The sequence below is a fragment of the Hermetia illucens genome, chromosome 2, assembly GCF_905115235.1.
Source record: "Hermetia illucens chromosome 2, iHerIll2.2.curated.20191125, whole genome shotgun sequence".
Classification (NCBI taxonomy): Eukaryota; Metazoa; Arthropoda; class Insecta; order Diptera; family Stratiomyidae; genus Hermetia; species Hermetia illucens.
In genome coordinates this window covers 149,778,823-149,805,792 of record NC_051850.1, presented here as the reverse complement: position 1 = coordinate 149,805,792, position 26,970 = coordinate 149,778,823, and the positions used below count along the sequence as shown (strand labels likewise).

Genomic DNA, 26,970 nt, shown 5'->3' with positions numbered 1-26,970 from the left:
GTCGGTAATATTATGAAGGGCCATCGACCTTGGGAGTCGGTGAGTGTGTTTAGGTTTTTTAGTTAGACCTGATACGAGCACATTGCTATAAACTGGCGACGATGGATAAGGACTTGTCAGATAGTCTATAATACTCCTCATTATAAAGTAGTGACTTTCAAAGTTTATGTGGATCATAATATACCTTATGAAAATTTCCTAGAGGCTAAGTCTAATTTGGGGTTTGATCGACCTTATAGATTATTATTTTATTGTGAAAGCACTGGAGACTGTATTTTTGTTCAGTGATTTTTTTCTGGCTTTTATTCTGGTCGTAGCTGATCTATCACCTCATCATGGCAGTACTCGGAAATTCAATACATTTGTTGCTACAAAATCGCAAAAGTTACCTATTATCAAGCCTCACGTCGTTCACGTTGAGATACAGTTCACTGTTGCCGGAGAGCACCTATCAACATTAGTAAAGTGCTCAGTTTTAGTAAGCTCGCAGTTATCGATAGTGATCTTGTCGGCCATATTAGTATCGGTCGACTAAAGCGTTCAGATTTAGCTATAGAGGCAGTCGTTTCAAATTTGGGTGAATTCATGATAAGAAAGAAGAGGAGTGACGTTAGGTTGTTTCCTTGGTAAGCACAGATGAGGACGTGGAGCGGTCTTGACGTATCTGTCACTCCCAGAACTCCCCTTTTTGGATCACGGTGGTGCTGTTTAATTCTACGGATGAGTTCCTTTTGTACCAGAGCAGAGCTTAGTGGATGAGGTTGTGTCGTCGGTCTGTGTTGGTCAAAGTTTTCTTCACGAAGGCGAAACTAATGAAGGCTCCTACGATGTTTCATGTTAATAGTACTAAAGCTCTTGAAACTAACCTGGTCGACTATGGTTTCAAAGATATAGCACTTGTTGAGGATGCTCTCTGAAGTCTCCATGGTGTGAGACAGCAAGCAAACCAGAAAGTAGTTAAAAAAAATCCGTCGAACTTCCAATCTTTTTCCACATTTAAATGATTGTAATTTCTTGCCAATTAAGTAGCGTTCTATGCTCCCAGAATCACTAACTGCAGAATCTCAATAGTTCAGAGTGTTCGATTTGTAGCTCGGATGCAAGTGGTAAAGAGTTCGAGTTTCTTCCCTTTTTTGGCAGGTTTTCGTATCTGTCTAAACCAAGAAGCCAAACATTCCACTCTTATTCTCTAAATTTTTCGTCTGAATATGTTTTGTCCAGACCAACCTCCTAACAAGCTGTATTTCAAAGAATTGGGCCCCAAGGTCTGCTTATTCAGGAAGAAAATAATATGGTCTTGTTAGTTGCGATGTACAAAATGTCATATGTGTTGATCTATCACCAACATCATATATCATGGGATCGACTGGTTTTTCGGCAATAAACTCAGAAATTCTAAGGCTAACGAAGAGATTCGGGATTGCACCGCATGTTTAGCCTTTTTCGACAGATGGTGTCTTTAAGACGTTTCAAATTTTAAAGTAGTGGTTATCTGTGGATTCTCGGAGGAGGTACTCATAATGAACAGAATAAAAGAAAACTGTTAGCTTCACCTGCTCTGTGAATTAAACTTGGCGAGTTTTTTTTGCGTATGTTAGATTAGACCTTCATTTCGATTTCATAATCGCAAACCCATCCTTGGTAATAAGACTTCATTTTCTTCTGAGCGGTCAGGCTATTTCTGACAATATTGACTGCAATTAATTCCCTGATCGTCCGTCATCAGAGGTGCCAATTTTTGGTAAAAATCTTCTGAGAGAACGCAACTGATATTCTACAATCTGCTAGCTCTTGATTGATTTTGCCACTGTGTTGTAGATGATGAAGCATGTCCAAGGCGTTTGACTACATGACTTTTTTGAAATGTCAAAACACCGAAAACATGTATAGCAACATCACTATAAACCGACGTTGAGCACATTCTCTCTTTTTGATAACAGCGGAGGTACCGATTGTGGACCCATTGAACAGTCCGGTTGCTGTCTGACTCCCAGTCTCCCGGCTATCGTGCTGACCAATTGTAACAAATAAGGACAATTTTAACCATATTTCGAGACAAGACTCTTCACTTATCTAGGATAGACCAAGTCTATTATCTCTCTTTATCGACCCGACTACATTCGAGTCGAATAGTTGATCGTCAAGCGGTATGACTCAATTCCTTGGTCAAAACCTAGAGATGAATTAACTCATAAAATCATATTTTCGATTTATTAGCAAGGTTAACGCTTTGGTAATTTCGAAAACGTGTCAAGGCGCTCCACTGTCAATGCAGATTTCACGTATTTTAATAAAAAACTTAGCCTTTAAATTGAGAACTCAATTGGTCTTGGATATCCTCAGAGTAATTACCACTGATTGATGGTATCGCCAGCTCAGTATATCTGCTAAAGTATTCAAAATTATCTCCTCCCAACCAACTCATCAAAATCCAAATCAGGTCGTCTTGATCCAATAGCTTACCGCACTGCAACGTATTCATTTCCCACTTCTTTTTCATTGCATTGAAAGAAAAAGCTTCAATTTCTCTTATCAAAATAAGTACAAAATCTCATTTTGAATTGTCACTAGGATCTGCACATTTTGTCGATAAAAGGAGAGGAAGTCTATGAAAGAATAAGTGAAATGAAAAGCAGAGAGAGAAAGAGAAAAGTCTCCTTCTTTAGATCCTCTTTAAGACTGCATACGACACTGAGTGCCAAACAAACAACAACTCCTGAGGTAATGCGACAAAATTTCCTATTGAAAGGCATGTTGCAATGAGGTGGGGTGTGAGTGAATGTACAGAAAACATTTCTTGAAAATGTCAAGTTGCCTGCTGCCGCTGCGGCCGCCATACAACAACCCTACTCTCCTCCTCTCCATCAGTTGCACCTATTCTTCTGCATTTCCATACTGAGTGCTGATGACGTATGGAAAAAAAGGAAAAATCATTATATATATGTACATACCTATATAAATATATTTCACCATTAAATCCAGACAGTCTGTTGCATGCAATGCAGACAATCTTTATCCTAAACTACCCTTCATATGTCTATATATCCCGAGATGAGTACATATGTGTGCATACCTTCTTTCTTTTCACTTTTTCCTCCAATCTCACCGTCGTTATCCTACATGATAGTACAGGGCTCGAGGAGCCAGTGTTTATTTTAGGGGAAGAGATTTTTTTGTCCCGTGTTTATTTTTTTGCCCGGCATACTCGTATGTGAAAAGGGGTGAAAAAATTGCGCGAATTTTCCTTAGCGTAAAATGTCGTGGTGTTGTCACCACTCTCGCACCTTCCTGTGACTGACTGTTTTATCATTTTTCTTAGTCCTGTTTATCGTCACTTCACAAATTTATCCCTTGGTATCACACGTCACAGTCTTCTTATTATCCTCGATGCTTTCTCGGACGGCTACGGAAGTAGATATTCAGGATGGTTGTGAGGCTCGTCAGGGTATGATTTTGTGATATGTGTGTAGATTGGGGGATTTCACATGGGATACTGGCGTGGTATCATAATACTATTTAGTATCTTGGACATACATAGACAGTGGAGGCGTAAAATTGTTACATATTTAAATTTTGAAGGAAGAGCTTGAAGATTGCGAGTTAAGCGATATTATGTGAGCCAAATCCGAGCACGCTTCTCAAATCTGGAAAGTGCGGAGTGATAGCCATTCCCTAATTCAAGGATTCCAAAAAATGAAGGCTAAAGAGTGAGTTTAGCTTTTTTCCCCATTCACACTGCAAATACCATCCCTTCATCTTTCACTCTAGAGTTTTTCCAGCAATTACTGCATCATTCCAGTATCAAGTAAAATAATTGAAGTGTACAATGACTTCCCCCACCTACCGTACGGCTATGCAGGAACGAATATCCGTTTCTTACAAAAGGGTTGATATTCTTACGAATATCCTTTCAGACAACTTCATTCGTATCCTATGGATATTATATCCTCTTGACTTGCTGCTACACATTCTCTCCATAACCCTTCCGTAATATGTTTGTATCTATATTCAGGATATCTTTTGCCCAGCCGTCGTTCAGATAAGTATCACAGAGCTTCGCCGTCAGATAACCAGCGGGTGGAGTGAAATGCTCTTGAATGCAATTCTTTAACGTAACTTTGCCACCACGAAATGCTACTCGTGGTTTTGTTATTGATCCTTGAAAAACGCATCCTTGAATAGACACTACACTAGAATTGAAGGGAGCCTGGGCACTTGTGGTTGATTTTGGTATCCTCGATGAAAACTTACAAAAGGGATTTTTTCTTCGGCAGTACCATTAGCCGTGCGGCTTGTCTATATCCCATACCGACCCAGTAATAGCTACCCCAAAGATTTTATATCGTCTTTATGAAAAGGAGCGGGAGGAATAAAAAAAATTGAAATACTCATACATTATAATAGAATAACAACCCTAAGGAAAATTTCGCGGTTTGTTGCTGTGTGTGCGCTTCAAAGGAACTTATTACGCCGCCACCGCTACAGCATGTAGTCAAAGCGCTAGCGGTTGTACTTCCACGAAGATATCTTCAGCCTTTTTACCAACTCCTGCCGCTGATACAACCGCATAAAAAGAAATTCTTTTGCACATATTTTTTTAAGTCTATCATTTAGCTACAGGCTTTCCGGTGAAAGCTATTTTGAAGGAAATATAATCTTTTCATGGGTGGCAATGAAATTCATTTTTATGTCGTTTGTTGTGGTGAACAGTATCCTTGATCATATTTTGAACGTTCTATCTATGTAGGTTGATGATGTCGGTTTAATTAGCTCTAACTTCCTCAATTTTTTGAAACGAGCCTAGACCCTCATTTTGAATTGGATGTAGATTTTTCGGCATTTTAGGAATAATGGGATTCTCTAGTAATATCAGTGATACTTCTACTTCTAAGACTGTTAATAACCTCAGTTATTTTCCTCAGGATTTACTCCTATAATACTTCCGAATATCCGAAACGATATTTATCTACCTTAGCACCTACAAGTATTGTAACTATTCTTTTATCTCAGAGGAAGGATAACAGCATGTTCTCTATATGATAGTTAGGTGCTGGAATCTCGATTCTCATGCTCATGGTTCAAATTCCAGTTACATTATAGATGATCGAATACGTCTGTGTGCTTATTCTGCTGTTCTAGACTTACCACTGGTGCAACATTAGTTCTGATGGTAATGAAACTGCAAGACACAATAAAAACGGAAAATACCAGAAAGAATAGATAGATAGTATCACACACACCTTATCCTTCTTCAAATCGGTGATCCTGCGTAAATAGTTGCTCTTAAAGAAAAGAGATTGAGCGAATTGGCATTAGTTCGCTTTAAGAGAAAGATATATCATCACAATTTCAGCAAGGAGACGAAATCAAAGAGCTACCTTCAAGGAAGTTGAAAACTGGCAATAAAGGCTGAAATGAGATGAAGTTAGAAAAGAAGCGCAGGATAAAGCCAGCCGTTTCCCGAGCTCTGACAATATGAAGAAAAATCCAGGTCCTGAATTGCTCTCTGTTGGGGTAAGCAACTCCACCACGAGAGTATGAAAAAGGAATTTAGGAGTGTTTGATAGAGTAACGCGTCAAATGTTATTTACCGATGTCCGATGTCATCTTATTTACCACAAATTATCTTAGTTAACACAGGTCGGAAGAGCAATTGCAGGTCATCAAATAGAATAAGCCACGAAATAAAAAAAAAGAAGAAAGGAGTTGGTAGAAAACAGATAATGATGAAGTGCGGAAAAATTCAACAGAAAAGAAGCAGAACCGAAAAGTACAATCCTCGAAAAATACTTTTCAGGATCGGTCAACGAGTTAGGAGACGACTCACGACATAATTGATGACGGAAAGTTGAGTGAAATATTGGACAAATATATCTCATGATCGACAAATCAAAGGCTTTTGGTGAAAATTTCGTGCATCTTCTGCTGCAATGAGATCTGCCTAGAGGTAGGATAAAGAGTGTAAAAGAACTGCCTGCACTGAGTGGAATACAGAAGCAGAAAAGGGTAAGGAGTTTTAACTGAAGAGAAGTAATGACAACCTAAATCTTATAACTTTGGAGCAGTGTCACCAAAATCTTAGAATTTGATGCAAATGAAAAAGGACTGGGTTGGGTTTCTGTAGTTGCGAGAGTGAAGCAAGAATAGTTGAAAGCTTCATCTAGATCGGTTTCCATTCTCACTAAAAAATCTTTACAACACCCACGATTTTGTTTCAGGATAGAGTGGGCTTAGTCTGTCATCAACCTAAACGCGGGTTGCACTAATTTGAGGAGTACCTCACTCCTTCCTTGTAGTTAACGGACCACCTTTTTGGGGGAAACATTCGTTGATTGTGTTTTTTGGGCAACAATTTGTTGATTGTGTTGGCGCAGCGTGAATTTTGTCGCAGATTTTCTGGCCGTCCGACACCCACTGGACAAACACTGCGGCGTTTGACCACTCACCTTGAAGAGACAGCACGAGAGGTCCCCAAGGAGAGGCAAACTCAGAGCAGCCGTTCTGCTGAGAACATAACTACTGTTACACAAGATGTCGAAGAGGGGCCCTGAACATCGACCAGACGACATGCCACGCAATTGGGCATTAACCGGCGGTCCCTACGCAGAATTTTTGGTGGATTTCAAAATGTTCCCTTACAAAGGGCAGACAGTGCATCAGTTGTTAGCTGTTGACCGCCAAACTCGTCCAACCTGCGCCCAAGCCATCCTGAATCTCAACGGAAGCGAGGGCGATTTTTAATCGAAAATTATCTTGAGCGAGAAGGCTCATTTCCATCTTAGCGATTACGTGAATCGACAAAATAATTGTTTCTGAGGCACCGAAAATCCATGTATCACCCACGAAGAGCCAAACCTGCTCAAAGGTACTGCGTGGTGTGCTGTTTGCGCTGGAGGAGTCATCGGGCTATTTTTCTTTGAGAGGCGGCCAAACGACGACTGTGGACAGCGCGCGTTACAGAGCCATGATTACGGAGTTTTTTGTTCCTCAATTGGATAAATTGGGATTGAAAAATATGTTGTTCCAACATGACGGTGCTACGCCAAACACTGCTCGAGCCACAACCGATATTCTAAGGGAAGCATTTCCGGGTCGCTTAATCTATCGTTTTGGTGATTTGCACTGGCTGGCCAGATCATCTGATTTAACTGTTCCACACTTCTTTCTATGGGGTTTTTTGAAGTCGCAGGTTTACGTCCACAAGCCTCAGACTCTTGAAGCCCTTAAGGGCTTCGCTAGGAATGCGAAAATCTGTCGCCCGAGGTTCTCGCAAGAGTTAAGGAAACAGGCCCGTATGGTCATCAGCTCTGACGGCGGTCACTTGGTCGATAACATCGAGTGATTACTTTTGCCCCATCTTGATGTATTTATACTTCATAGGCTGGCCTAATGAGATCGATGTGTGGATGGGATTCATTTTCGTTTTAAAAAGTGTTCTGATAATACTATCATAGATAATATAGTAAATGGTCTTTCCGTGCTTACGATCAACTCATTATGCGGCCACCTATTCTTGGATTACTCGTTCCATCTACATTGCCAGTGATCATGCGACTCCAATTTTGCAGCATCCCTGCATTCTCGCTCCCATTTATACGTCCGGCATGATATAGCTAAATGATTTTTTGTACGAGTATCCTTTTGCGGCTGAAGTTCCATTACCAAAACTGCATTATCTGATGTAGTTTTAAAAATGCTATGGACTCTCTGAATATCAGTGTAGGAAATTTGTTCGCTTCTGGAAATACCATTCTATGTAAGCGTTTGATACCAATGCCAACGCCCGTGCAGAACAAGTCATTGTAATGATTCTTTATTCGAATACGGAATACAGCCCAAGGCATCTAAGTCCTAATATGAGGTGATCGTGTTTCCAGCCAATTTAATCAGGTCTTTACCACTCTCACGGATCAGCAGTGGTGGCAACTTTAAGCAGCGAGATAGGAAATTCATGATTATTCAATCACCCGCGAGGATCAAAGGGTGTTTCAAACCCAAATTCGATATTGACGTTGAGTCTAGCCATCATGACACCATGAAGCTAGAAACCCAAATTGGCCGTTATTACCTGCTTGTCTGTCCGTGTGTCTGTCACACGTATTTTTCTCAGAAATGGTTATGGCAATTGACACCAAAATTGTGCAGTGAGGTTCATCATTCTACGTCTAATTTAAGGGGGAGGGGGGTCCCTATATATACAAAAGAGGGGTGTATCACCAAATGTCGTCATGTGGGGTATCAAATGAATATGTTGGAAAGGTAGGGAGTGCGGGGGGTCGAAAGTGTTCATTTCTTTCACGGGCTAAAGGGTTTCATCATTGTGAGTATTTGCCTTTTTTCTTGTGATGTGGTGGAACGTCCGAAATGGTTGGATTAACATTATTTCATATTATGAAGTTTGCAAAGAATCTTTGGTTTCTACATGCAGCAGGAAGTGTGGACTGATTAATGGATCTTGTGAATATAGCCTGTAAAATTATTCGATACTGCTTTAATGGATGCTGTATGTGCACCTTTGTAACGAATCCGTCCCCTTCTCAGACCCGTTTTCTTTTATATTTAATCCTTGGGTGTCCGCGGAGGTATTTTGTAAAGTTCTAACCTTCCGATGTGCCGCGCCCATTGGAGTTTTTTTTTCATTTTGATATTGATGTCGCCACCTATATATAGTATACAATGTCCTAAATTTTCCATACGATTATTTCTATCACGGGTACGTTTGCAAGTTTTTCCAAAAATTGTATGGACGCCAAATTGTTTTTCTGGGTACTTTCCTGGATTTTATGGTAGACGGAATTGCATAGTTTGTTTCGTTCACTGGATTTATCCGTTTATCAGTGGTGCAGGCTCATCAATGAGTTTACCATGAAACGGTAAGGAAAACTTTCCTAACAGAAAGCTATAACCCTATTACATGGCGAGTAAAGACAGTATACCATGAGCTGCCAACCATGCCCTCTATATTCTGGATAAGTCTTGGTAGTTGAAGTTTGAGTGGTTGGCATTCAGCTTGATATGGCGCTATTGGATGTTCTTAAACAAGGTCGCCATGTACTCGACACCGAGGTTCACATAAGCATCTGTTTCAACGTGATACCATAGTGACCTATATCCCTTCATAAACTGCCACTTCATTAAGCTCCTTTTTTTGTGGAGCCCTCATCTTCCTCCCAAAAAAATATTATTATTCAGTAGACCGCCCATCTTAAGGCTCCACGTCCGATGTTGAATGTAAAAATGACACATAGGGCTCTTTCATGTTGTTGTTATAACTGACACTGGATATAGGGCTTTTCCTTAATAATTTGGTAGCCCTGGCATTGGCATCACTTCACGTAGAAATGAATTGTATTTCCGATGAGATTGGCATCATCTCTACTATTCAGATATTTCTTGGATATACAGTAGAAGCTCGCATTAAGTAATTCAACTAACACTTGAACAGAAGTAGTGAAACGTTGAATGTTCCAATGTTCCATGTTTAATTCCAAAGATTCATAATGAGTTTAATAACAACGTGTGATCGGTACTCATTTGTTTGGATTGGACGGATAAATTGGGCGTAGTTCGGGCAACTGCTTTCCTAGAGGGTCGAGTCTAGTAAAGGCCAAGACTAACCATGTTTTGTGATAATTTTATGCCTATTTACTCGCCTGAGGTAGTTCGATAGTTTTACATGTTTTGGGACCTTCTCGTCAAGATACAATTTCTTTGTAGAACGAGCATCCTCATCAATAACCTGGGAGCCTAGATATTAAAGAAAATAAACAAGAGGAGAGTATGTCCCCTACTGTATTTCGGGGACTTCCACGAGCTCTTCGGTGATGTTCTCGATCCATGTGGCCATGGGCGGCGATGATACCGCTGGACTGATTGCAGTTGGTTGCACTTTAGTTAACTGGTCGTGCAGTGGTTTTATGCAATAGCGCCACCCTCAAATGAGGCGCCCCACTCCATTATTTCCCCTACTGATTCCATCCTTTCGTAGCGGTTTACGGAAGCTTGCGCTTTTTTCCGAGGAGACCAATCTCTACAATGTAAATTCAACTAAAAAAAAAAATACTTCAATAAAAATAGATCAGCAATTATTGCTGGAATTATTCCTTTAAAGAGTCAATTTCCCTTACTTACTACATCTGCCGAAAAGCACATATTGCTCCAAACGCTCCAACCGATCGCTGTCAACCACTTCAATCTTTTAATCTTTTAATTCACTCAAACAACCCTTACGTCAATCACAATGACTTTCAATCAGGTCTTCTATATGACAACCTCATATTTACCTCTTTACTATATAATTAAAACCAAACCACAGGTGAAAATTCCAACACGAACTTTCCTTTGCGATACCTCCCACGCCTTGCACTCAACTTCCCTTCCCTTTCCCGAATTTTATCCTTTATAAAATTGTCTTTTGCGCATTTCATTAGTGCACTTGCTGGAAAATGATGCCCTTTCAACAAGTTTGCGTGTACTTATCAGAACTGCTTAAAATGTTAATGAAAAATGTCCTTAATTTAGTTAGAAGCTCTCGCAGAGAAAATTAGTGGACCTACCTCAAACACATATTTCAGTTGCTGACCAACAGATACTCGGTGGGACGCGAAAGGACTAAAAGGGTTTGAGTTTGATGACAATGATGACTGAAAATATTTGAGTTGCATTTTTCTTAATTTCATTTTGTGGGAATGTTGGTCAAGTGAAATGGTCAGAGGAAGCAAACGTTTAGCGCTGAAGTTGCGGACGGGGTTGGGAGGGCTAGTTCCGCAGAAATCTGACCACTTGGTAAAATGGACATAGGGACGATGACTTCCTCAAGGAAATATTTTTGGAGTTGGAATTTGGCTCATAAATTTTCTGAAAAATGAAGGAATTTGAAGAAGCCCTATTATGGAAAAAAGCAACAATCGCCCTTAAATGCTCATTCAAAAATCGCAGAATTAAACACAAGCTTTGAAGGATTTGAAATTTCGGTGGCCAAATTCCTCACATGCGAATGTAAATATTTGCAGTTTCATACTAAGCCATAAACCTCGTTGCAGTCCCGAATGGAAGAAATCGGAATGAAAAGAATAAAACTCGCAATAGAGCATAAATGACGCCATACCATTGCAATGAATGAAGGTGTTATGAGTTTGTCACGGGGTTGGAGTTTACGGTCGCTCAGAGCTGACTCTGGTAGTTCCATTCAACTTTTAATTATCATTTCAGCACTTTAATATATGACTCGGAAAGGTCATGTTCACTGGGTAAAGTTGTCGTCGTTTTCGTCGCCGTCCTACTGCCATCAACATCAGCGGGTCCTTTAGCAGAATAACAACTGCACTTGCAGTACACACACTTGCCGAAGACAACGAGGCCAGATATAGGGATAATGTGTGATGTGAACATGCAAAAATAAATTTGCGGGATGTGACCTCCGGCGAAAATTTATATAGCGAAGTTTTAACTTCTGAAATTGTATGAAAGCTACGACTACGATACGATGCGACGAAGTATCAGGATGTGAGCCGTGTAGCAGCAGTTCCGCGGGTTACGAAAACAAAACACCAACTTTCTTCCTTTTTTACCGGCGAGGGAATTCTACCATTATAAAGCGGAAGAGAAAAGTTTTGTTGACTTTATCATTGTAAATGATTTAATGGTTTCGCTTAGAATGAAAGCGTCATGGTCAAAGGAACGGTTTTCGCTGAGACAGGGTCGAGGATTTTGTGTACTTTTCAAAGCATTGTAATCAAGAGTCAAATAATTCACTGTTGCTGCACTTTGTTGCTCTTGGGGGATTCTGTGCAAGTGGAAGGAGTGAAAAATTTAGGGAGAATTGAAATGATGAAGAACTGTCCTGAAAGTATCTGAATTTCATCTTAACGAATCAGGCAAACTCTATTGTTACTACTCTGTAGATTCATGTGACGTCTGACATCTGCAGCCCAGAAGAAACTCCGAGCCATGGTTATAGCATCAAAATAAAAGCGAGTTGCGAGCCTCCCAGATTTCATTTGATCCCCCCAAACCATATCATCCTATCTACTTCCACCTAGCAAAAAAGGACACCCCCATTACCTCCACTTCTCATAACATTCCAATAAATTATAAATCTTCAAAATAATCAACTTAAGCCTACCTTCAGCGGCCAAAGCTCATTTATATTAAATCCACTGCCGACGCAAATACATCCTTTCATGTCCCAGACTATATTAACCATATCTCTTCCTGCCGTGCCCACTCCTACTTTTCGAATGCGCCTATAACTTTAATGCACACATAGCCGTACATATGCATATTTGTATGAGCATACTTAGGACGAACGGTCGGTCGGTCTATCTTTATTTATTTCCACTTTAGCATTGGTGCATTGCGACAGTTGTTCGTTTTGGGGCAAAAGGCAGGCTGCTGGCTACATTTTATAGGGAACATCGAAAAAATGCCTAGACCTACAATAATGGTGTCTACATACTCCCGTAGCCTGTGATGGCAATGCTGTTGACTATATTTTATATCCTAGATGGAGTGTTCTTCTCATTCATATGACTAGTTCTCGGCGTAGAGAGCACTCCAGACCATATACGTGTAGGCCGACCGGGTACATAAAGTACTACTTGGTGTGCCTCGAAAAAAGGATATATAATATGAAGGCTTGAATTCATTATATAAATGTAGGTAGTCCCATGAAATGTTTAGTACATAGGAAAAATATTTTCCGTACGGTCCGCTTCCCGTATATGCTCCGATTGAAAGATACTCCCTGATTGGTTGGCTGATTTGGCTGTTTGGTCTCTATTAACCAGCGAAGCGAACAAGGACTTGCAACCCTACGACCGGGTATGAAGTCGCCAACTTACCAGCGAACATGAGGTTTGACAACATCCTCGCCCCGTCTGCAAAACGCCTCGAGCCGAGTTTGAACTGGATAAATGGGAAACGATTTATCCATCCAATGCAATGTGCTGTTCTTCGACTTTTTCTGCAAGTCGATGGCGGCACAAACAGCGACAAGGACAATAACAACAAAGACGATAAGGACACACCATCGTCTTGCAAGCGATGACGACAAAGGCCTATGTCTTAAGAGAGTGTAGTAGAGGTTGTTGCAGAAAATTTGGCATTCGCCCAAATGAAATTCTCTCGTTTTTCCGCCAGTCTTCGGTTCCATCTCTTGTCTAATTTCAATTCCATTTCGCTTTTGGCTATGTTGTTTGACTCCACTGACTGACGCGCGATCAATACCAGGGCCTTTTGCCAAAAAATGTATTTAGCCTAAATTTTTTCCTATTTGCTTGTCTTGTGCAAACTTGGAAATTTTATTACAGCATTTTTTCTGTGTTCATTTTTTTCAAGATTTCTTAAATTGGAAGTTCGAAAATGGGACTCGTAAATAAGATTTAGTAACTAGGATTTTATTTTAAGGACTATTTGGAAGATCTATGTGTAATTGCTTCCTTGCGAATTGAAGTGAAATCGTTTCCGCACGGATATCAATGCCACAGCGTCATAGAAGTCCACAAGACATTTTGGGATTTTTTGGCACTTTTAGAAGCCAATTTTTTCAGCTTCAATATCCATCTGTCGATCTGTACTTCGACTACATGCATGCAACTTTGGAGGAAGGTACTGGGTCGGAACTTAACAGCGGTTCTCTTCTTCAGGATTTTTTGAAGACACAAGAAAAGTGGATCCGGCTGTTGGTTGTATCTTCTGGATTGCTCATTCCTGAAAAATGTCTCTCACCAAATACCTTATTCTCTTTCGCGCCGTCTTCAACTTGGATAAGAATTCCAGTGGAACAGGTTGGGCATCCTAGGGCTAGGTCATGTTATGTACCGTTTAGAGACTCTTCTCCCTCTGATTAGGGATGCTAACTACGAGAGTACGATCTAGAATGCAAAACAGACTATATTGATAGAACTACAATGGAGACCCTGAACGTGAAGGAGGAAGATATTGTCTATGAGAGGAGAGGGCTAAGATGGTGGGACATTATGGAGTACTCATGGTAATCATCGAGTACATCGGTCCACTACGGCCTAAGACTATGGCTCTCTGCACCTCAAACATCCTGGTAATCCTTCCAAAGACCCCCAACACAAAGAAGGAAGAAGCTTTCTATGAGTAACTTAATGCAAACCTGCCCAGAGTTACCTCCTCCTACTTCCTACCTGAACCTGTGGATCGCAAGGAGAATGGATTAATGTTTCTGGACCTCTGCAAACTGTCTCTTCGGAAGAAACCAACATTTGACGGTCGCTTATGCTGTTTGAGTATTGCGTTTGCATCTCGTCGGAACCATGAAAAGGTTTTACTCCCAAATTGAACACGGATCGCTTTCATACTACCTACTACTACTACTACTACTAGCGGGGTTTATATAGCCTTAACCAGCAGTCTACTACAGAGGATGCTAAGAAATCTTGTTGACCATAGAAACCTGAAAGTAGATCAAGAAAGGTAAGGAACTGAAAAGTCTTAAGATCGCTGAAAGCGGCAGGAAGCACGGATCATTGGGGCTTCAATATAATGGAAAAACTGGCTAAAGGCACATATCGTACAAAAACGAAGTTGACTTTCTATTGGTTAGAAAAGCTTCCTATGTTGTAAACAACGATGATTTCTATATCGTATCTATGTCGCATTATAAAGGAGGAGGAGGATCACATTTGCATATGATCTAGTGAAGTTCGCAAAATGGTTAGTCACGATAATATGTGGAACCGACGAACCATCTAAATTAAGCAAAATTGTCTTTGTCATCAATTGCACTGCCCCCTTTCCCGTAAAACTTCCCTCCTCGAACGTCGTTCCTTTTTAAAATATATAGCATGGGGAAATTTTGCTAGAAGGTGGATAAACAACACAAGCATTTGCACCCCCAAAAAGAACATCCGCCTTGAATGCCGTCGCTGGGGGATTATCAGAGCGATATAATACGGTGCAAAATATTGTATGTTGTATCGAAATCCGCCAGGGTCAGTTTTGTTGTTGATTCTATTTCTTGTTGTAATCGCTGAATCCCCATTGACCGCAAGCAACTATGACGGTCTTCCTGAAACACCTACTCTATGCGAATAACATCCGGTTTCTCGCTCAATGAGTTATGAGCCTTGGCTTAATGTTCCTAATCTGAGGATGAGGAAAGGAAATTCTCCCAACTGAAGATAAATATCAGCAAAACCTGCTATCAGCAAATCTGCTTCAATGGGTAGAATATCGAACACATCGATCACTCGACGCTTTAAAAGCACCTGGTACACTTTTGATGTTTCTCCCAAAATTTGCAAGTGTAGCTACCTGGACAACAATACCAAGCTAAAATGATATGCCAAAATGTCCCCTCTATGGTACTACCTAAAAGGGACCCATGAATAGTAAGAGTCAACTCGAAAGCCGTCGTCGTCAACACCTACCTCTATTGTATACTCAAAGTAGTCTCACTCCTCCTGTGGTCGATTTTCTGTCCTTTCTGGGCTAAGGTTGTCTGCTTTGCCAATGACTTGGCCGTGGCCATTCCAACTAAGTACTTAGAGAATCTCCAAAAAGAAACAATAAAGGATTGAAACGTTGGCCGAAAATGGGCTTGGACGACCCTGGCTTATGTGAAAGGGGAAGTGCCTTTGACCACGAATCGTAAAAAGATAAGCACTGCCAAAGTGGAAGTCGGTAAGCACACGATCGTCTTTGAACTGCCTCTCCAATATTAGGCGGTTCTTATTAACTCCGAAGTAAGCTTTAGAGGCACTTAGTGTATACTTGACAAAAGGCAGCCGGTGCCACCACGGCACTTGTGAGGATATTGCCGTAATTGGCCGTCGAATAATGATGATAGCGTCCTAGGGTCAGAACTGGAAGCGCCCTTACCTTGGCTTTTTAGTTTACATGCCTGAGCCACAGCGGACCTTTCTTTGTATGATATTTAAACCTCCGTGAGGGAATAAAGAACTACAAAGAAAATGCGGGTGGAAGACAACGGAAATATCTATGAATCGATCAATGAATACATGGGGATGATGATGCATGAGAAATTAAGAAATAAATGCTGGTCTATGACAAAAGTAATAAATAACATCGGCGGACATACAGTCAGAATGATGTCATGCATTCTGCTCTGCCCAACTTTTGTGAAAGTATTGGTCAGGACCTTACATAACAGCAGTTGGCTCCTTGGGTGCTCTGATTGTACTTGGAGTAAGCAAGATGTCATGAGCACGCGAATTCTAGCTACATTGGAATGGAAGACAATGAAGCTGCAGATAAGCTACCAAGGAAGAGGGCGAAGACGCAGCTTTATTGTCTGTGGAATAGGGAAAGCATTCTCAGTCATCAGACTCAAAGAAGGGGATGGGGGGCTATTATGCTGGGAGAGTTAAAAAAAATGAAACAACCAAGGATGCTTTTGGGAGCATGTGAGCCAAAGGGCTCGCGAGATTCTTTAAAATTTAAAATTATAGTTCCTTGCCACTATAAGGGGTATCCTTAGGCTAAGTTACCGCCTATGGAAGCTGGTGATGGTGATCGTTTCGAATCTGCTCCTCAGTTAAGGTCCCCCCACATCTTTCTAATCGGGCCCTGATTCAATGTCGGTCGACCCGAGATCTATCACTCATCTGAAACATGTGCTTCGAAAGAAGGTTTAGCTTTTCAGGATTGCAAGCATCATTTAAAAGATGTGCGTTCCTTGGTGAAATAAATAATCAAATGACGCATAAGTGATACTTCATGAACGACGACACCACTCTGTCACGGGGAAATTTCATTTGATTGGATTTGGTCACACCCGCAATTTTCCTAACCTTATTCCATTTTTCCCAACTTGCACCAACTTTTCTGGCTACACTGCCAATTCCCAACAACTATTCGGTAACTTTCTTTATTCTTACTTTTTTTCTGGCGTTTCCTTCTCCTTTCTATCTTCTATGCATCTTCTACGTGCAGACTGCTTTGTGTCACCTCCCATTCTCTCAGCACCTTATTCCTTGGATAAGTTCCTCATTAGCACATTGGACCTGCATGCAGACGTATGAGAAGAATACTCGCGCAACCTGAAGGAAAGGCGTAAAGATGGACTTACGAACATCGCAGGTCAAAATGTGGGGTGGCGATGTAGGAGATGACGACACAAGTTTTAGATGTTTAGACGTGAATACTTCCGGATCCTGGGTTTGACCAACAGTGATTGCCAACACTTGGTAACCACTTTTGGTCATCTCCATTATCTGAGTCACAGATCCAAAGAAACATATGTTGTCAATTTATCTACGTATCCACTCAGTCATTCTAGTTCAGAGAAATGAGGACCCCTTTCCCAGGAGTGACCTCAGGTTCAATTACGGTAGCATAAGTCCGAACGTATACAATGTCGGCCTCGATACATTTTGGAATTGGTCCAGATAGTAAGGCAGATAACTATAAGAAACTTTTTTCAATAACCAAGGCTGCCTAATAGTAGCTCATTTCGATATTCCCCAATATTTTCGTTAATCAAATTTTAGTTATTTCCAAGAAAGGAAATTACTAACCGCCAATCTCTTTTTCTTGCTCATTCCAGGATACGGTCACGATATTTCAGCGATGCACTTCACAGCGTACCTGCCACGAATGGAAAATGAAGTGACGGTAATAACATCACAAAATCATCCATCTTCATCGCCAGCAACGTCATCGCAATATACCTACCATCAATCGACGACGGCTTCCTCTACGCCCGAATCAGCGGGAGAACGCTTTAGTCCACCTGCAATGATTCACATAAAGTCCGAAAACGATAGTCCAACGCAACATCAGTACCATAGTCGAAAGTCGCTAGCAATGTGCTTCACAAGCACGGGAGCGGCACTATCGTTACCGCCAAAAAAGAAAGACATCTACCGACCTTACTCACTGGATGATAGACCTATGCCTACACGTACCTACGAAATGCGAATACCGGCGGAAGAAGATTTGCATGCGGCACATGCAATATTAGATTTAAGTGCATCTACAGCATTCTTGCCTCCTCCGCAACCGCATCAACTCCAGCAGCATCAGCATGAGCAAGAGCAACCACATTCACCACACCATCACACGGAGGAACAGCATTCGCCGCACCATCAGCAACACCATGAAATGCTTGAGGTATCAACGGCAGAAACACAAAAACCTTTGGCGAACACACACCCTCTGACAACAATTTTAGTACCTGACAAAGAAGAGCGGTTGCACATTAGTAAAACAGAAGCGAATCCTGTACAGAATGAGAACAGCAACACCACGAACATAAATGTGTTGTCCCCCGGGATTAAATCGGGTACAAAAACCGTGGCGTACACTTATGAGGCTTTCTTTGTCAGTGATGGTCGCTCCAAACGAAAGACACAAGTAGATCCGGTCCTAACGGAGAGTAAGGCTAAGTACACCTGCACAGAATGCGGGAAGCAATATGCGACGTCTAGCAACTTATCCAGGCACAAACAAACGCATCGAAGTCTAGATTCCCAGTCAGCGAAGAAGTGCCACACGTGCGGAAAAGCCTACGTTTCTATGCCTGCTCTAGCCATGCACGTTTTAACGCACAAACTCTCCCACAGCTGTGGGGTTTGTGGGAAGCTGTTTTCCCGACCTTGGCTTCTGCAAGGTCACCTGCGCTCTCATACAGGCGAGAAACCCTACGGATGCGCGCACTGTGGCAAAGCGTTCGCTGATCGTTCCAACCTGCGAGCTCACATGCAAACCCATTCGGCTGACAAAAATTTCGAGTGCAAACGTTGCCATAAAACATTCGCGCTAAAAAGTTACCTAAACAAGCATCTGGAATCGGCATGTTTCAAGGACGATAGCAATTCAACAGGATCGATTATTATGGAGGGAAGAAACACAACAACACCTACAGGACTTTTGCTGAGCGATGTAATTCATAGTTCGAAACTGTCCGGGCAACCGATTTCAGGATCGAATCCCACTTCAACGGCAACAGCCACCCTTAGTGCGGTCAGTACGCTCCCTGCATCAGCAACGCTGAGTGGTGCACCCCATGCAACAAATGACGGTCTTCTAATAGCTAGTGTCGCAGGAGGTAAGGTCCTGACAACGGTCAATTTGACTCCAGTGCTCAGTGCAAGGAGCACAATACAAATAGCAGCATCATTCGGTGGGTAACCTTAGTATTAGAGAAAATAATTTTAAGGACATTCCCCTGGACGGAGGGAAAAATTCATAGAACAAATGAGCAGCTAAAAGATATTTTTTTCTGAAAAAAAATTAATGTTTTGCATTCCATTTAGTTGGCATGCCACCGCTTGAATCCTTCCCAAAATCCCTCTGCATTGTATTGTGTTAATTTTTACAAAGTTATGAAAACGGAGAAGGCTAAAGAGGGAAAGAAGTGGCGAATATAAAAGAAATTAATCGAATAATTGAAGCAACGAATAGATTTATTGCTTATAAAAATTGCCTAAGAGTAAGTTCAATAAGAGGCGAGTTAGCAACTAGACGTGGTTTGACCATACAAGCGGATAATCCTTGGACTGTCATTGATTGGGATACTAATGAGTGTACATAAGCGTCGCCAAGTGGCAGTCGGGGAAATTCAATATTTTCATAAGGCAGTTTTTCGTATAGTTTAGGAATAGCTAATAGCATTAGGACCGGTTATAAGAACGTCAATTCGTTTAGGTGGAAATATTTTTACATAAACGTTTTCCAAGGGTAATATACGTAACGTGGGTCGGGGGAGGTGCTGGCGTTTTGAAATGCTCGGCTCAAAATTGCCCGGAAATAATTCCATGGGAAGAGCAGGAAAAGTAGTTAAATTATTATTGAGTAAAACGTCACAAGTTTGAAGGAGTAGACGTTTCCAGCGTTTTGAAATGTTAGCACTACTTCCGAATCCTGGGTAAAACTCTCGTAATATTTAATAATTTATTTAATTTAAATTTAAGGTTTAAATTATTCAGCTTAATTTTAATTTCAACTTATCCACGTATTTCTGTTTTTTTTTTACGTGACACAGCGTCATTATCTTTCTTTTAAAACACAAAAAAAAATCATAATACGTCCATCCTTCTGCGCCTCGGATTCAATACTGTATTGATAAGAGGACCGGTCGGAAAAGTATATTTTAGGATCTAGTGAGTAAGATCTAGTCAGTACTGGATAATTTACCATTATATTGAGTTCACCAATGAATAATTTGAAAATTCATTCTAATTTGCAGTTTTAAGCTGCAATACTTGCTCATTCGAGAATATCCTTAAAAGGACTTAAATGAAAATGATATTTTTAAAATAGAGTTTCAGTAAAAAAAATGATCAACATCTGAATAATTCTCGAATGAGTTTATCGTGAAATCTAGTCATTATCTTAATTTCTATCATTGCTTTATCTAGTCAAATGTATCTTTTAATTTCACTCTAATTTATTTCTCTGTATAAAATCCCAGTTTCTTTAGGACGACCCTTATGCTTATCAAATAGGTTACTTCTCTAGTCTGTAATCAGCAGTGCATAAATATGAATGTCTATATCTACTTACAACTACTTACTAGCTACCTACTAACTATAAAACTAGAAATGAGGGAGATACAACTTTCTTTTCTTTAAAAGTAACTCTGAAAACAATCTTAAGTCATTCAGTTAAATGTACTGTGGTTCAAAACACAACGAAAAATTGAAACCAAAAGCAACGTTTCTCAAACAACGAACTAGTCATGTAAGGCATATACGACTTTAGCATTTTAGGATACGAATTATGGAAAAAGAAATCATTGATTTTCGTTTTTATAGCAGACAAGAAGGAAAATAGCAGATAAGAAATTTACAATTAGATGAATCCTTCAAGCAGTTTAGAAAATGGTAACGCGTACAATAGAATTCGTAGAAAGTCCAAAGTTTGACTTTGGTGTAGGATTAGTGGAAACCTATAAGCAATTTTCAATGTCAACGAAATTTCAAGCAATTACATTTGAATAAAATGGAAATACTCAATTTTAAGATAGAGATATTTGAAACTTAGAAGCAATAACTGCATTGTGGATATTTAAATTATATTATCGGTGTTGTGTATGTGTTATATGTACCCATGTCGAAAGACATATTGAAATATTCATTTTGTGGATATTCTTTGAGTATTGTTTGCATGATCCGTTTTTACTTTCAACTAACTTCTTTTTCTGAATGTATCTTATATTGATTCTCTAAAATTCAAGAAAAAAAAGATTTTGTTTAATAAATACCAAACATTTTTGGAGTGCCATCTAATATGGACTTTACCAAGGCCATTAAAAGTTCCCTTAGATTCTCACTGACAAATATTAAACTAATATCAATTTTTTTAGGCATACATTTTAAGATAGTCATTGACCCTTACGTATAGCATATTATCTCAACCACACCTACCCCGCACTTCCATTACTTCTCGACACGCTTACATTTCTCCTCCCTAATATACTTCACGTAGTTCTAAGGCAGTCCAACTTGACTCTAATTCATAGCACACTCAGCAATATACCTATTGCCTTTCCCAACTGTATGACCTATTCACTTCCACTTCTGCTCTTTTTGAGTAAGACTATCTGCAACACCTTAGTTCTACGATCTTCTGCATTTGTTTCTTTTGCATCCTCAATCCATCAGCTGAAAGGAGTATTGGTAGTAAATTTATTAAGGCATAAGTCATTGAATATCCTCGACGCGACTCAATATAAAGTTGACCACCCAAAGGTATACGTATGCTTCCCTTTGAGATTGGGAGAAGTAGAAAATGAAGAACTAAAAGACGTTATGGTTGTATTGTTTCGCAACACTTCCTTCATATATGCCTCCATAAATGTGTATGGCATGGGCATCTTAATCAGGATTGAAGGGGAAATTCGAGAACTGCAGGTGGTTCCCCTTTAAAATTCGTCTATGTACGATAAATTGCTCCAACGACCTGAAGGCTAAGATTGCCCAAATCATTCTTGGACGATTGGCTTGAAATAGCTAAAATCTAACTTTCGAGCTTCTTTTAACAATTTAGTATGAATCTCGGTCGAGTTCTAATTCATTAACGCATTTGCTTACGGCTTATCTCCCTGTCATAATAAACCTGCTGATAACCGTGCGATCTATCTCTTGCCAACGTTCTGCATATGTTATTACATTCGACATATCGCAATATTGTTTTGATAAATTTATATTCATCGCCCCCCCCCCCCTGAATTTTACACTGAAAATTCTATGGTAATCAATTTACTTAAAATAGCATAAAACCTGTCTTAAAAATGATTAAATATGATGCTTTTGCATGAGCGATGCGTTCCCGATAATTCATGCACCAACCAACTCCTTAACAACAACAACCAAGACTAGTTCTAACTACACACAATATCATTTCGCTTACAATATCGAAATGGTACATCCAGCTGATCCCTATTGATAGCAATTACATGAAAATGATGGTAGCTTACAAAAGATACTGAGCAATAAGGACCTAGGCGTCAATTTGTCTCTGAGGGTATTAAAGTGTCGTATTTCGTCCCTATGATGAGACATGCACTTTTCAATTTTTTTATCTGTCGGAGTTAGAAGCCTTCGAACTTCGGATATAGTAAGGCATGCGAAACTCTTTTCGTACTCAGCTTTTATCAAGGAATATGGTTTAGGATGAAAAAATGACAGGAGATACTGTTTTTGGAAAAAAGCATGATTTGGAATATCTTGGGCTTACCGTACTTCTACTGGTTATGTCTGATAATGCCTAAATAAGGATTTGATATAGCATTTGAACATCCTTATTTGCTACTATGTGCAACTGATAATCGACTGGATACTTTAACGCCAATACCCTTTAAAAGACTGTCTTTGCTGCATACGTCTCCCAAGAATTTTGCCTCTTTGTCGACATATGGTTAAAATTCTCTATTGATTTGAGGCGAATTATTGGTGGTCTATAACATTCTGAATAATATCTTCATCATCATCGAAAGCACGGTGTTCGGTCTAAACCTACCTAAATTAGGAAATCCTTTCGTGGCTACGTAATAGATAGTTTTTTCCTGTAGGCTTGTCAAAAGAGGGTCAGGAAGATCAGTTGGTGCAGTTTTTCTGTTTTAAGGGTGGGGCCCCGTTTACAATTTTACGCTAAAAACGGACTCCACCACATGGAAATGCAGATAGTATTTAGTAGTAGAGCTGTAGTAGCGAACATTTCCCAGGTTTCGTGTTCCATTGTGGGTACGTGGATATAATTTCTTCTTTGATCAAAATTTAACTCCTTTTGATAGGTAGCCCCAATTTAGCACAAAGCCAGTAACACCGTATTGAGAAACATGTGATTACTATGCACGTCTCTGGTATTTCCTGTGAAATCCTCAAATGAAATTTGTTTTTGCAAATTTTGCACAAACTTCACCAACATTCTAGTTAGACCAAATTTTTCAGTTGGAATTCAATGAATGAATCCAAAACTAATATTCAGTCTTCACTTTTATTTAACGATTTTGTATAGTCGAGGTCTTTACTTGACCAGCGAAAATAACATCTTTGGATGTTACCGACTTATCAAAAACAGTGCCTTGAATTTAGAAAATCTTAAAACATCAACTGAATCCTGCAAAAATTTCCGGCTTTCGTGTATCCTTCCCTCGTCAATTCTGCGGTTGTGACCAGTTAGGTCCTGGTGGTTTTACGTGAGCACTGATTACTTGGACATAACCCCCCGGTCTTCTTACGATAAGGATTGATTTTGTGACCACAATCGGAGTACCCTGTGACAAGCAACAACGATACTATATTGAGTGCATTTTTCGGCATTCATATTGAAATGAAATTCGACTCCTGCTCGGCAAACGGTCTCTTGTCCATTTGGATATAACCAACAACCCGCATGAAACTCTTAGGTCTGATCGCGTAATTAGGCTTTGGAGCATTCGTTTACTGCATCACGACCAGCAAGTTAAAGTGAATACAACGTTTCCCGGACCTCTGTCAATTTTATTCGGTCAGCAGAGTGGATGCCCCGTATTCCTTGTCATAACCTTGTAGTACCACCGTCGCTGTCAGCACATCGTAGTTTTCAGAATTCAACCAGACCTTATGCTATTATAACGTCAAAAAATTGGTATAATTCATGATTGCGGTAGCCGAGTTAGTTGAGCCTTAGCCTCTCGACCTCGCTGTCCCGGTTTCAAATCTCAATTCGTCATGGATGTTTGTGTTCATCTTTGTGTTGGCTCCCTCCACTGGATTAAGTGCGGTGGTAATAAAACTGAATCAAACAAGAAAAAAGTAACAACACGGGAATGAAAATCTTAGTAAGCTCTATACTTTATAAAGAAGTCAACAGAAGGCGTAAAAATAACTGTTAAAGTTAATTTTAAACTTACATTTTCTCATTTCAAACAAAATAAATGTATTTGATCGTCGAGTCCTGCCTGTATTGGTGAGAATCTAAGGGTAATTTTTACTAAAAACTGGATTTAAAATCCTTTAAAAGCCTCCACATTTTATCAGTCAGGTATCGAAACAATGTTATTAAAAATTAATAAATGATTTCCTTTTCTATGTTTGTAATATCCTGCATGCATATGCTTTCTTTCATGTAAACATCACGCTGTGAAAAGCTCAATTAGTGATTCCCAACTTCGTAAACATTCCAAATGAATTCTTCAATCTTACTGCACTGTATTGATTATGAATTATCGAAATGGTCGCAAAACTTATTAACTAAAACTACTATTCCAACTCTAGATTTTAGCCTACTGTACAACTCGTGTACAAAACTTTCTGTAAATACTTGAAACTTTTCATGTGTATATATGTGTAATTATGTATCTATTGAACGAAGCGTATTGCATGCAAAAAGTGTTGAAAAACACTAAATTATTTATATTACCAACAAACATAATTTTAGTCACACGCAATTTAGTGTCGAGTTTGTGTCAATTTTTATTGCATTTGTAATGGAATGATATGAATATGCTAATTTCATATGCAGATGTGAATATGCTTTATCTGTTATAATCTGTGGAAAGCGTTTAACCATTAATTTCGTTACGATTATATTTCGCTCCCCAGAAATATGAACAAAATTTTGATATTTGCATTACAAAAATTAGAATAATTTCATTGAAAATATTTGAATTCGGGTTCATTTTTCCATGTCACCGTGAATAGTTTTCATTTTTGCGATTTAAAAATTAAATAAACAAATTAAAAAAATAATAAATTTAGTTAAATTATAATAAAATCATTTCATTTTTGCCTTGCGAATAATTTTTTAACAAGTTTTTGAATGTTCAACATGGTTTTTCTTGAGCTTTCAAGAAAATCCATCGAAATTAGAACGTCTAGGAAAGGGATAGGGTGCAATATGAATGGTAATTGCGTTTAGTGTTTTTTGAAGTGAGTATTGAATTTGCTTTTTACAAAAGTAAAAAAAAATGGCAAGCGAGCAAAATACACAGGAGCCTTATCCGTAAATAAAATAGTTTCAAAAGTGCACGTTATAGTCTGTGTGACATTCAAAACTTTTCTGAAATTGAATGAAATAAAATGAATATTTGTTTTTGAAAATAAATGTAAATTTGAACAGTAATAATATTATTTAATCAAAAAATTAGTGAAGCAAGTATAAAGAAACCCGTAACGTTGTCATGACGAAAAGCCGGACAGTCGAGTGTTTTCTAGTCACTAGACTCTAGCGCGCTTGTACAATATTTCATTGAAGCAACCAATTGTCTCGAAATCAGCTTGATGATCTCATTAAACCTAAAAAAAATAGAATCCATTTTGAAAAGAAAAATAATTCTAATCTATTGGATCTAAAATAGTAAATAAATATAATGTAGTGGAAAAAGGCCATGTGACAGTCTAACATTAGTTCAACTGTATATTTCTCCGGAGCTCAATGTATTGTCACATGAGTACGAATCTCATACAGCTTTTGAACCAAAAATTATGTAAAGTACGGAAACTTTCGAGTGGATTTGTATTTTTTTGAAAATCTGTAAAAAGTTCTAAGAAAACAAAAATTGCTTAGAAAGATTTTTGCTTTGAGTTTATTGTAGTATTTGTAAATACCAAAGGAAATTTTCTAAACTATTATCATTTAATTTGAACTGATTTATAAATCAATTTGAATGTCAGCTTAATGTACCAAAGAAATACTCAATGTATAGAACAAATTCATCAGACGAGCATCTTTTTGTTTTCAACGAAATCTGATTTGTAAATTGTATTGAATTTTGATTTTGGATTCCTATATGTTGATGTTAGAAATTATCTCTCCGTTCACCCATATTTATGTGCTCCATGAATGTTACGAATGAACTTCTAACTTTATCTGATCTCTATTACTAATTTCTATCTATTTATTTATTTCTAACTTAATTAATCTTTAATCTGTACATAAACTTCAAGAGAATGAAGCTAGACCTAACACTCCAAATATAATTGTAAATAAACTACTTCTAAGATAGACGCATAAGCAATATTTATGAAACTGATAGGATAAGGACTAAAAATCACATCCATTTAGTTTAAAAGGAGATAAAAGTACAATTCATTGCACGTTTGTTTCAGTTGTTCATGTATTGGATAAAAATCAGTTATCGGATTCAGTTTAGATAAATCACATCCATACCTTACAATTAGACTAGTTAAAATTATTTAAATTTAATTTATATTATTTATATACCTACATGTTTTTATGTAGTAAAATTATTTAAAATAAAAACAAGAATTAAATCGATATCCAATTTTTTTCTTATTTGCATTGAGCTTTTGATTTTCAGTTGATTTTTTACTTGCTGATGTGGAATTTGAAATGCTTAAAAGTAAGTGTGGGTTATTGTATTGATTTGACCCCTTATTGAATAACGTGTACGGGAAAATAATTGCCGGATGATGGAAAAATTAGTGGAAGTACGTACAAAATAATAAGTGATTCTTACTTTTTATCTTCCTCTGAACTTTCTTGGTCACTTTGAAAATGCTTTGGCCATAAATTGTATCTTCCTTAATA

The 26,970-nt window shown here is 39.0% G+C and overlaps 1 protein-coding gene across 1 annotated transcript in view; it reads left to right on the top strand.

Moving 5' to 3' along the window:
• The window catches only part of LOC119649606 (protein escargot-like), a 46,246-nt gene extending 19,555 nt beyond the window's left edge, over positions 1-26,691 (top strand). Inside the window, exon 2 of the mRNA XM_038051824.1 lies at positions 17,540-26,691. Within this exon, the coding sequence (XP_037907752.1) occupies positions 17,540-19,125 (1,586 nt within the window). The 3' untranslated portion in view covers positions 19,126-26,691. The remainder of the gene's footprint in view (positions 1-17,539) is intronic.
• The last annotated feature ends 279 nt before the right edge of the window (positions 26,692-26,970 follow it).